Source organism: Pyxicephalus adspersus, chromosome 3, assembly GCF_032062135.1.
Source record: "Pyxicephalus adspersus chromosome 3, UCB_Pads_2.0, whole genome shotgun sequence".
NCBI classification, from domain to species: domain Eukaryota; kingdom Metazoa; phylum Chordata; class Amphibia; order Anura; family Pyxicephalidae; genus Pyxicephalus; species Pyxicephalus adspersus.
Genome location: NC_092860.1, coordinates 60,968,558 through 60,981,075, shown reverse-complemented (window position 1 = coordinate 60,981,075; position 12,518 = coordinate 60,968,558). Strand labels below are relative to the sequence as shown.

Sequence of the window (12,518 nt, the reverse complement as noted above, 5' to 3'; positions counted from 1 at the left end):
GGGGATTTTAGTGTAGGCGAAAAAATACGGGGTTAACCAAAAGAGCAAAAATATTTAGTGCGAGAAATTACGGGCTTAGCGGTTAGGGGGTTAAAAAGCTAGCTTTCAATACTTCAATACTTTGTAACGTAGAACCAGTTAACTGCTTACCCCATTCTTTTTCATTTGGATGAAAAACAGTGCTCACATGGACAGTATTAATGAGGGGCAGATCTGGTAGATCTTGGGTTCTTCTTGCAATGTCTGGCAGTTTGTTGTCTCCTGTTGAAGTGGAACTAAAACACATGAACTGCTGTAAACACCTGTAATCCACTATGGACAAAGCATTATAATTTTAGGTGGCTGATTAGTATTCTGCCTGCGTGAAGCAGCCCTAATGCCCTTTGAAGGTGTGTACATCTCTACATTCCTTGCTTTACAATGAGGAGAGGTTAGGCACAATGTAAAGCTTCTGTTGTGTAAATTTAACCAACCACGTTCACCTAGCAAAAATTCTGCAATTAAGAAAATTGTCATCTCAACCTAGGCCACCTAAAAGATGCATAAAGTTGTGGATGAGGTTAATTCAGTTGTTATATGATCTCCAGCTTTCAGGCAGATCTTAGAGATAACATCAAGGTCACTGAAGACTTCCGCCCTTTAATTTCTACCCCGAGGTTTTCCCCATAGTTCACAGTCTCAGAAAAAGACATGTTTTGAGGCTAAGCTCCAGGGTTTAGTTAAATTCTGAAATCATCCCTGATAAAACTAAAGATGCTAAGCTAATAACAACAAAGCTATATCCTCAAAAAGAAAAGCAAAAAAGCAAAAATTCTTGTTCATGCTACTTCAGTAGGTTGCAGGGTGAATATTATAAGATTAGTTTTAAGAGATTTCTCTCACCTGTCAATAACACGGATAAGAAGTTTATAAGAAAATCTTTTTTTGTGCTTTGAGATTAAATTCACCCAAAATCAAACTGAAACTCTTTTTGCATCCCAGGTGTGAACAGATCATTTGAATGCATTTACATTATGATATTCTAAAATGTTTTTTTTTTTTTTTTTATAATATTTTGTACTATGATCTCTAGTTTAGGTGGTGATCCCTCTGTTACACATGTAGGAAAATGGTGTTTTGGAATGAATTGGAACTGTTAGAATAGGAAATGGGTTAGCACTGTGTTTTTATTTCTTTCTTTGCAAGATCTTCCCCACATATATTCTGTTCAAATAGACACTTTTGTACACACCATAGATTATGTTAAACAGTTGTGATCATCTCAATAATAATCTAGAATGTGTACAGCAGTCTCCTAAAATATTGTTTGCAGGGACAGAAATGTATTATTAAACAGCTTAATAAATTGTTCTGTGCCGTTCATTCTTAATGTCACTGGTAAAAAGGTTGTCCTATTATTATTTTTTTTTAATTAAGTAGAGAAATGCTGTAACCTTTTTTTTTTCTTGTCTGTTTTCCATTTGCAGATTCTCCTCCACTTTTTGTTAGGAGGTTGTTGTAAGAACAGGAAGTATGAGGATAACTAATTGTAACCTGTGTGAGCTTCAATGGTCAGATATAAACCTTGGTGCTAACATTTTCCTATCGTATTAATCAAAAATAACAATTTAGTGAAATCTGAATTTTGGAATTCTTTTAAAAACTCCCTCAATACTTCCTTCAAGAAGAAAAAAGTATTCTAGTATGTTGCGTAGTTTACAGTGTCATCACCAGTCTTCGTCATTGAAAAAGTGCAGTTGTCCAGCCACTGAGTAGGGATTAGGTAGTGGCAACATTGCCTTCTTTTTTCATTTGCATCTGTAAATCAAAGATCTTGGATATGACAGGCCAGGAGACTACATACCTGTAAATAGGATTGTGCCATCAATAATAGGTGTCCTGCATGATAGTCTCTGCATACTGGGTCCTCCCAGTGTAGTTAGTGACAGTGCTATCCTCAAGAGGGGCTGGGGAAGAAGAGGACATAAAGGCTTAAAGTTCACAAAATCATGATGAGTGAGCCATAAAAAAAAAAGAAATTGAGGAAGGAATTACTGCTGCTGCAAAAATTAAAAAGAGAACTTTAGTACATTTCATAGTAAAATATGCTCATATGCTTACTGAACTTTTTCCTTATGTAGTGCTCTAAAAAATACAGAATTAAAACTGTAAAAAATCCATAAATAATGAATGTATATAACCTATCAACCTATCAAAAAAAAAATCTAGAGTCACATTACAGATACCCACTGGTGATCTGTTCTCTCCTCAAGGAATTAGGTTTTTGACTTCTGTACTGTTCCTGTGTTTATGTGATATCATTAGTATCCAATGAAACACTTTTACATGACCTTTAAGATCATCTAGATCAGCGGTCCCCAACCTTTTTGGCCCCAGGGACCGGTTTCACGGAAGGAAATTTCTCTGAGGACCGGGGGGGGGGGGGGGGGGGGATGCACAGAGAGAAAAGAGAAGACATACTCTGGCGTAGAGAATAAACAAAACAAAAAAAATTGGGATCAGGCAGGGCTTTATTGCAGAAAGAGACAGGTGGTGTTCCTTCTGTATTCTTACCTGCCTTATCACTGTCCCAGGTGTCAAAATTTACAGAGTGGTAATCTCAGCTTTCCCTATCTTCCGGTCCGCGGATGGTGGTTGGGTGCCGCTTCGTTTTCAATAATGGATCATGTACTCGCGGCCCACTGAAAACACCGCCGCGGACCGGTAGTGGGCCGCGGCCCGGTGGTTGGGGACCGCTGATCTAGATGACAATGACCAGTGTGGGCACACACACAGTCTTGTTGCTAAATGGACTTCCTTATTGCTGTACAATATGGGATCATAAATTAAAGCAAATGCTTACTCCATTCAATATATAATATTCGCTACCTTTCCTTTCTTTTCTTGTCTCTAGTTACATAGGAAAAATGTATTTTTGAGACTAATCATTCTTTTTCCTTCATCTGCACTTTTGTAATAAATCAAACTTGCCTGCATTCCTTTTCTTCCAATATCTATGTACAGCATAGCATGTTCATTGCTAACAAACCCATCCTTCAAAACTCAAGTTCTGCAGAGCAGTACCCATGCATGTGTGCTAGAAACTTCATTCACTTTAAAGGGCGTGCTCTCCACAGTTGGTAAGGATGTACCATTGGAATTATTGTTCCCTGTACTCGCAAATGCCATTTACCAAAAGTCAGTAGGTTTTGAGAGAGAGAGACTGTTTGGTGTATAGCAGACCACATATTCAAAATTTTGAAGAGGCAATAAACAGTGCAAGGGGTCAAAAATGGAAAGTAGGAGGCATAGAGTTGCTGAAAGATAACTACATTAATGTCTTCTACCATCCTTGAGGATGAACTACTACATAGTGCCTTAAATTATTGCGTAGCTATTTTTAAGCTTGTGCATAATGTGCAAAGCATATGTGAGTTCATAAATGCCCCTTAAAAGGTGACAAAAACAGCACCTGGTAAACAGTGCACCACTAAGCTTTGGAGCACAGGTGCCTTACCCATGTTAATAAACCTTAGTCCATGTAAGGTGCAAAACGGCAGCACAGTGCTGTAAAACAACCTTTAATGTGCTTTATGTGTTGTTTGCATAAAATGTATTGTTTATGTAAGCAAAGATTTGTAATAGCAATAATGTAATAATTTGTAATAGCAATAATGTTCAGCATGGCTTTAAAGGCTTATGTTATTATTTCTTTACTACATAGGCTCGAGTGCAGTAAATAGAATAAAAATATTGGTTTCTGTAGTACATGGGTCATGTTATGCCAGTCCTGATAATTGCCAAAATAGAAATATAGTTTAATGTTATTTAGGTATTTCTCTAAATAAATATACACATCATCCTTTCTATAGTTCGTTGTGGTTATGTGTGGAGCGTTGCCATAAATGCAGATACAGAAAGGGTCTGGTCACTTTCTCCTTAGATGCACTGTCAGCAGGAAGTACATAGCTGAAACTACAACATGTAGAGTGAGCAGCAAGAATCTACTTGTCTATGTTTTCTGTCAGGAAAATAGTACGGCATGTAGTAAATATATTTAATGTACTCCCTGAATCCACATCAGGCTGCCTTTAGAAAACTACAGGAATGGCTTGCACACATGAACAGTCACCCTGTACTAGTAAAAAAAAAAGAAGTGAATGGTCTTATATCCTATTTTTATTATTGTAAAAGTTTTAACGAAATGCACAGAGATCACCAAGATTCCAGTAAGAATACACATGACACATGTTTGCTTCCCCTGGAGACTAGCTTTTTTTATTTTTATTTTTTTAAAATGATACAAAGAAAAAATATGAAAGTGTATCAAAACAAGTGCAATAAACTATTGACAACAGTACAGAGATAAACCTCGGCATCTCAGTTTTGTGCAACTACAAGAACAAGAATAAAGGGGAAAAAGGTGCGAGAGGGGAAGAACCAGGGGTACATAGTCCTACTATGTTACATACAATCAACATATAAATAGAAGCAAGTTTACGAAATCGAACGTGAAGATAAGAGCATTTGATCAGTCTGGGAGTGCTGTAAAAAGCGTACTAAATTCAGAAGAAGTCCTGAACTGTATCCAATGAAACCATGTCTGAGCAAATTTGTCAGCTTTACTCGTACCAGTAGTTATCATCCTCCATGCAATAAATGCCAGCCACCCTCTTTAACCAATAGTCCAGAGTCGCTGGGATATCACTCTTCCAACAGGCTGGAATGCATGCTTTTGCCGCATTCAGGAGGTGTCTCGGTAGAGAGAGCTTATATACCTTTCAGATATATCATATACATATATCGGATATATGGAGTAAGGCCAAGGCGGGTTTATCTTTAAAATCTACATCAGTAAGTTTATAAATAATGTCAGCCACTAGGGCCCAAAATGTAGTTAATCCAGCGAATTCCCAAAATGTATGCAAAAGGGTGCCAGGTGCTGTTTTGCATCTCCAAGTACTGTCAGTGTGAGGGTAAATTCTGACCAATTTACAGGGCGTCCTATACCAACGAGTGGCCAATTTGTAATTGGTCTCCTGAAATCTATTGCTGATGGAAGCCTTATGGATAGAGCATCATTTCCTACTGAGCATCAGTAAACTGCATGTTCAGGTCCACCTCCCATTTAGCTACAAATTTAGGGGAATTGGGTATTTATGGCCAGGAGCCCTTGATAGATGTACCACAAAGTACCTCTCGATGAGTTCTTGGTGGCACAGAGAGACACCAAAGGCAGCAGGGAGCAGCTAAAATTTTATGGCTGTGGGAGAGACCTTAGCACATAAGAAAGTTGTATCCTACGCCATGTAGTCAAAGGGGGCAACTCCCTGTCTGACTGCAAAGTAGATAGAGGGATCCAAGCCCTGTCCCGTAGAAAGTGTATAGCTCTGTTAACACCTTGGTTACGCCAGAGACAGAAAATTGGATCCAAAAGCCCGGAAGGGAACACCGGATTTCCCAAAATGGGTGATAAGGGAGATGGGTAAGTAACCACTTTGTGGAGGTGAAAAAACTTTTAGGGGTGGGCCAATCGGGGGGTGCCTAAGCATTGGAGCTTTGATTGCATCTGAAGCAAAGACCAAGGAGTCGATTGAAGTTGGTGAGTAAGTATCCTCCAAGTGAATCCAAAGTTTGGAGCCGTCATTAGTACACCAATCCAGCAGTCTAGCCAAATGCACAGCCTGTTGGTATAACAAGGGATCCGGAAATGCCATCCTGCCTCTTGCCTAAGGGGAGTCTCAGAGTTTTTACCCCAATCCGTGAAGAACCCGCATGCCAGATAAATGGTATAAATTCCAATCGGAATTTGCTTAAAATTTGGGTCAGTGTGTGTACTGGTAGCGCTTCCAGCATATACAATAATCTGGGCAGCACATTCATTTTTAGGATATTACATCTGCCAATCCATGTGGAAGGCATCTGTTTCCATTTTACAAGATCTTTTCTAATATGATTGAGCAGAGGTAGAAAATGAAGTTCCACAGTGCGCGAAAGATTCACAGACATCTGGGTCCCTATATATGTGATAGAGGTGGACGCCCGCTTAAAAGGGAGGGAGGGGGTTAAAGCCACTTGAGTTGATTTAGGGATTGTAATGTTAAGAGCCTCAGACTTTTGCGGATTGATTTTATAGTTGGATAATTCTGCAAATTTGCAGAGAAGATTCGGTAGGGCTGTAACTGGCGAGGTAACGTAAAAAAGCAGGTTGTCTGCATAGGCCGCTACCTTATGTTCAATGTGTCCAATTTGCACCCCCTGTATGTCTACATTAGAATGTATAAGCCGCAGGAAGGACTCTAAAGATAGAATAAACAGCAACAGAGAGAGGGGACAGCCTTGTATCGTCTTATTTGCAATAGTAAAAGATTGCGAGAGTTCACTAATAATTCGCAGCTTAGCACTAGGTGAAGAGCATAAAGCCTTGGTACATAGAAGGAATTTTGCTGGAAGCCCCAAATATTCTAATGTATTATGGAAAGAAAGTCCAGTCCATGGTCAAATGCTTTCTCTGCATCTGTGGAGAGAAGCATAAGCTGGGATTTTTGGGTGTGTGCATGATTGATGATGTTCAAGGTGCATTTAGTATTGTCTCTAGCTTCTCTTAGGGAAAGAAAGCCAGGATGTTTGATACTATTTAGTACAGGGGTCAACCTATGAGCCAGTATACCTGCAAACAGCTTTAAGTCACAATTTAGCAGAGAGATAGGGCGATAACTGACACCTGATTGGGGATCTTTGTCAGGTTTCAATAGGACAGCGATATGTGCAGACAGCGTGTCTCGGGGAAGCTCATGACCTTGAGGGATGGCATTAAAGGCTATCTCCAATTGAGAACCAAGTATGTGGGGAAATTTCTTTTAATAAGCTAAAGTAAGACTATCAGGGCCTGGGGCCTCACCTGAGGCTGCCTGTCTTATTGCTGTTTGTAACTCAAGGAATGTAATCCTATTATCCAAAAATTCAATAGTATCACCTGACAGAGTTGGAAAGTCAGAGGCCCTGAGGTAGTCACAAATTTTTATTTAACCTATCTAAGGAAGCTGAATTATCAGAACTTGGTTGCAAATTGTACAATTGGCTATTGGCCAATTAGAAATCATTAAAAGACTGTGCAATTTTATCAGTGGTATGGACAACAGTACCAGAAGTGTTCTTGAAACTGGAGATGTACATGTGGAAGCTTTTTTAGACTTAAGTGCCTGCACTAGAGCGCTGCCACAGTGATTGGCTAGCTCATAGTAAAAACGTCTACATCTAAGCAATTGTGTCTTGGCCTTTTCCCTGTGAAGGGTATTGGTTTGGTATTTGGTTTTTCCTGAAGCAGAGTTTCAATTCGCTCGATTTTGAGCTTCTTGAGTCTACATTACCCTGTTAAATGAAGAAGCCTGTAATAAAATATTAATAGGCTTCCAAAACACTAGACGGGTTACCAGTTGTACCCTCATTATGAGAGAAGGAAGTAAGTTCTTGTTCAATCTTCTCAGGGAGATCTGGAGTCTCTAGCAACAACTCATTAGGTCTCCAGGATACAGGCTTGGGAACACTGAACGCAGTTTAGACAACTAGTGTGACTGGATCATGATCCGAGAAGGATATAGATCCTTTGTTTGAATCAAGCACCTGGGTGATAGCATTATGTGACACTAAAAAGAAATCTAGTCTGGTGTACTTAGGGAATAAAAAGTGTAGTCTCTGGCCCCTGGATGGTGTATATGCTAGATATTAACTACTTAGTTTTCATGTAGTAGAGTTTTCATCTTCTTGTGATAGGAGAAGGGTAAATGCGAGCACCTCTTGGAAACATCCATTGTTGGATTAAGAGGGCTGGAAGGGTAGGTCAGGAGAGCTAGGTCTCCACGGGGGTTCGGGAAGGAGGAAAAAGAGCGTGAGGAGGGTGTAGGGGAAAAAAGCTCTAAAGCTCTAAAACTAAGAAGCTTAAGAAAACTCTATGACTTTAACCTCCAAATGAGGCAGAGCAACCTATGTGGTGGGGGGGGGGGGGGGGGGGGGGGAGGGGGGGGGGGGGGGGGGGGGTGCAAGCAATGGCTAGTGGAGCTGCGGACACATCCGTGGCCACATGTGACTTGAGAAGTAGGAGACCAGGGATCGCAACAATAATGTGAGTGAGGACCCTCTTCTCAGAAGACCAACAATTCACACTAAATAACTTCTAGCAGTAGGTTAACATAGTAGGATTACGTTATCATCTAAAACAGGTATAATCAAACACCTCCTGAGAATTGCATGTCAATAACAAGTTACCATACACACAATACCTTTACATATATTATGAAACCAAAGGTACTCTTATATAATAGTAAGGGGGGTATCCAAAATCACCCCCTTGAAAGCACATTAAGCATGTCCAACAGGTGAAAACCAACTTAACAATAGGTTCAATGTTTATCCAAGGTGTGAGAAAGGGAGTACTCAGTGCAGTATCAACACTTATGTCCATATGGATCAGTACTTATGATTGTTGGGAGTCATATTCTGCAAGAAAGACAAAAACTGCATACATTTTGTGAAGAAGGTCATCCTGCCAAAACATTCTGAGTTAGACCTCTGGTAATAATATGAAACCAAAGGTTCCCTTGCGCAATAGTACGAGAGGTATCCAAAAACTGCTCCCATAGAGGCACGACAGGTATGGCAAACAGTTGTAAACCGACTTGACTAAAGAGTAAATTTTGATCCAAGTACAAGGTGAGTATTGAGACACTTTAGATATTAAAATAAGGATCCATAGTGTGAGGAAGGGAGCACTCAGTGCAGTATCAACACTTGTTTCCATACAAATCGGTACTTATGATCTTTGGAGGTCATTTGCTGCCAAAAATATCATAACTGTAACTATATAAACTTGGTGAGGATGTCATCCTGCTAAACCATTCTAAGTTCGACCTCTGGTAACAAACTTGTGGCAAAGCCAATCGCAGTTCATGAGAGACAGAGAGTTTTGCTGAGGAGAACTTGGTGGTGAGGAGGGACGCACTCTGCATTTGCCAAAGCTGGATGCATGAGCTCTAGAAGGTACACCAGGTGGGTCATCTATCAGGTCTAGCCAGTAGGGTACTTAAAGTTAGGTCCATAAATTTTTCGACAGGGAACTTTTTTTCTAATTTTGGTTCTGTACATTATCACAATTCATTTTAAATGAAACAACTCGGATGCAGTTGAACTGCAGCCTTTCTGCTTTGATTCAGTGGGTTTAACAAAAAGTTTGCATAAAAATGTGAGGAACTAAAGCCTTTTTTTTACACAATCACTTCATTTCAGGGACTCAAAAGTAATTGGACAATTGACTCAAAGACCTGGACGTCCACAGAAGACAACAGTGGTGGATGATCACAGAATCATTTCCATGGTGAAGAGAAACCCCTTCACAACAGCCAACCAAGTGAACATTTTCCACGAGGTAGGCGTATCGATATCGAAGTCTACCATAAAGAAAAGACTGCATGAAAGTAAGTAGAGAGGGTGCACTGCAAGGTGCATGCCATTTATATGCCTCAAGAATAGAAAGGCTAGATTGGACATTGCTAAAAATCTAAAACATCTAAAAGAGCCAGCACAGTTCTGGAAAAACATTCTTTGGACAGATGAAACCTAAATCAAGCTTTACCAGAATGATGGCAAGAAAAAAGTATGGAGAAGGCATGGAATAGCTCATGATCCAAAGCATACCACATTATCTGTAAAACATGGCGGTGCCAGTGTGATGGCTTGGGCGTGCATGGCTGCCAGTGGCACTGGGACACCAGGGTTTATCGATGATGTGACACAGGACAGAAGCAGCCAAATTAATTTTGAGGTGTTCAGAGACATACTGTCTGCTCAAATCCAGCTAAATGCAGTCAAATTGATTGGGAGGCATTTTATAATACAGATGGACAATGACCCAAAACAAACAGCTAAAGCAACCCAGGAGTTTATTAAAGCAAAGAATTGGAATATTCTTGAATAGCCAGGTCAGTCACCTGATCTGAACCCAATTGAGCATACATTTCACTTGTTGAAGACTAAACTTTGGACAGAAAGGCCCACAAACAAACAGCAACTGAAAACCGCAGCAGTAAAGGCCTGGCAGCAGCCAGCAGCATTAAAAAGGAGGAAACCCAGCATCTGGTGATGTCCATGAGTTCAAGACTACAGGCTGTCATTGCCAGCAAAGGGTTTTCAAACAAATATTAGAAATGAACACTTTATTTTCAGCTTTTTAATTTGTCCAATTACTTTTGAGCCCCTGAAATTAAGTGATTGTGTTAAAAAAGTCGTTAGTTCTTCACATTTTTATGCAATCTTTTAGTTCAACCCACTGAATTAAAGCTGAAAGTCTTCGCTCAACTGCATCTGAGTTGTTTAATTCAAAATTAATTGTGGTAATGTACAGAACCAAAATTAGAAAAAAGTTTTCTGTCCTAACTGTATATAGGGTTGGCTTCCAGAAAGGCAAAAAGCACTGGCAAATGTGCTCGAGAGCAAATGTTGCATTATTCTTGGTCAGAATCACATGAAAGGGGTGACCCCATCTGTATCTTGCAGCATGGGAGACAATGAAATCCAACAGGTTTTAACAGACGCCTCATACGGAGCGTGCGGTTAGAGAGGTCAGGGTAGATCTGGATTCTATGGGGCCTTTCTGCCATACTTTCCTGAGTATCATGGTAAAAAAAACACAGGTCAACATGTCATCCTCATCAGATATAATTTTATGAGGGCTTTTGTAGAGTTTTTGATGTGGATTTCAAATCTGTGTTCAGTTTTTCTCTAGCACGTCTACTTTTTGGGATGCAGCTAATTATAAATTGTGTGAAGTTTGTTATAAATAGCCTTAACATATTACAACATTTAACAACAGTTTTCTTTTTTTAAGGTTAGAGACCGCATTAACTGTAAATAATTTCATTTGTCATCATGCTTAGAAATTGCCCTAATGATCCAGACAGTTTCTGTTACGTGTGTGCTTTATTCACGACAAAAGCACGTCGTTGCCAAATACCACAGAACCTAAAAAGATATACAAATTATGTTTCGACTGTCCACTTGGTGACCAGGATAAATCTTGGGCTCCACATGTCATCTGTACCAGTTAATCTAATGGACTGCGTGACTGGATAAATCGGCGTAAAGCAGCAATGCCATTTGCTATCCCGATGGTGTAGAGAGAACCACAAGACCATCTCATCGACTGCTTTTTTTGTTGCGTCAGCATTCTCGGGTAAAACTAAGCACAAAATTGTATATCCCAGTTTTGATTTTGCAATTAGGCCTATTCCCCATGATGCTACATTGCCAGTTCTGGTACCGCCACATGATGGACTTGCTTCTGTAGAAAGTGATGAGGAATGTGCTGGAGATGCAGCCAGTTACAACCCTGAATCATCTGATCCTGACTACTTGGCCCATGAAGATTCAGAACCAGAGACCTTTACACAGAGCTGAATGATCTCGTTGGTGATCTAAACCTCTCCAAAGACAAAGCAGAACTTCTTGCTTCAAGGCTTAAACAGAAGCACTTGCTTGCAAATGGTATAACTTTAACTCACTACAGAAAACAAAATCAACTTGCTGTGCTACTGTCATGATATAAATGCACTCTTTAAAAATTTGTCACAAGAGCGTGTTCCATCTGAATGGCGTATCTTCATTGATTCCTCTAAAAGAAGTTTGAAAGCAGTCTTACTGCATAATGGTAATTCCAAACCAAGCTTACCAATTGCTCAATTTGTTAACCTGAAGGAGTCCTATGACAGCATGAAGTTATTACCTGAAGCAATCAAGTTTAAAACACACCAGTGGAACATCTGTGGGGATCTAAAGGTCATTGGCTTGCTTATGGTAATGCAAGGAGGATTCACAAAACATTGCAGTTTCCTATGCCTGTGGGACAGCCGATCTATGGGAGACCATTATGTCAACCGGAACAAGCAGTGTCAAGTTTCTGCCTCTGGTTGATCCGCATAAAATATTTCTGCCACCTCTCCATATCAAGTTAAGCTTGATGAAGAACCTTGTAAAGGCCATGGGTAAATCAAACTCCATGGGTTTTCACTACCTTGTTGAGAAGTTTCCAAACATAAGCACTGAAAAAATGAAGGAAGGGATTTTTATAGGGCCACAGATTGTCTGTTTTGCAGGATGATGTTTTCAAACAATCTCACAAGCTGAGCTAAAAGCTTGGGATGCATTCAAGTGCCTGTGAAAATTTTCTGGGCAACCATAAGTCTCTTGCATACAAGGAAGGAGTTCAGAATCTGCTTGATTCATACCAGAAACTAGGTTGTCGCATGTCATTAAAAATACATTTCTTGCACTCACATCTGAAATTCATACCAGAAAACCTTGGTATGGTGAGTGAGGAACAAGGAGAACATTTTCACCAGGGCATTCAGTTAATGGAGCACCGCTACCAAGATTTCTAAAATTAAATCCTACTCTAAGCATTTCTGAAGAAACAATGGTACCTGACAGACACTGTTCAGTAGATCTATACCACAGTGTGTCTTTTTTTACTTCACACTGAAGATGTATTA

General features: G+C 39.9%; 1 protein-coding gene across 2 annotated transcripts in view; it reads left to right on the top strand.

Annotated features, from left to right (window-relative positions):
* Positions 1–12,518, top strand: part of RAB8A (RAB8A, member RAS oncogene family) — a 39,902-nt gene that overhangs the window by 5,412 nt on the left and 21,972 nt on the right. The window contains exon 2 of one of the 2 annotated variants that reach the window (XM_072404895.1): positions 9,262–9,449. The exons of the other annotated variant lie outside the window; for it this stretch is intronic. Within the exon in view, the coding sequence (XP_072260996.1) occupies positions 9,347–9,449 (103 nt within the window). The 5' untranslated portion in view covers positions 9,262–9,346. The remainder of the gene's footprint in view (positions 1–9,261; positions 9,450–12,518) is intronic. 2 annotated transcript variants of the gene reach the window in all.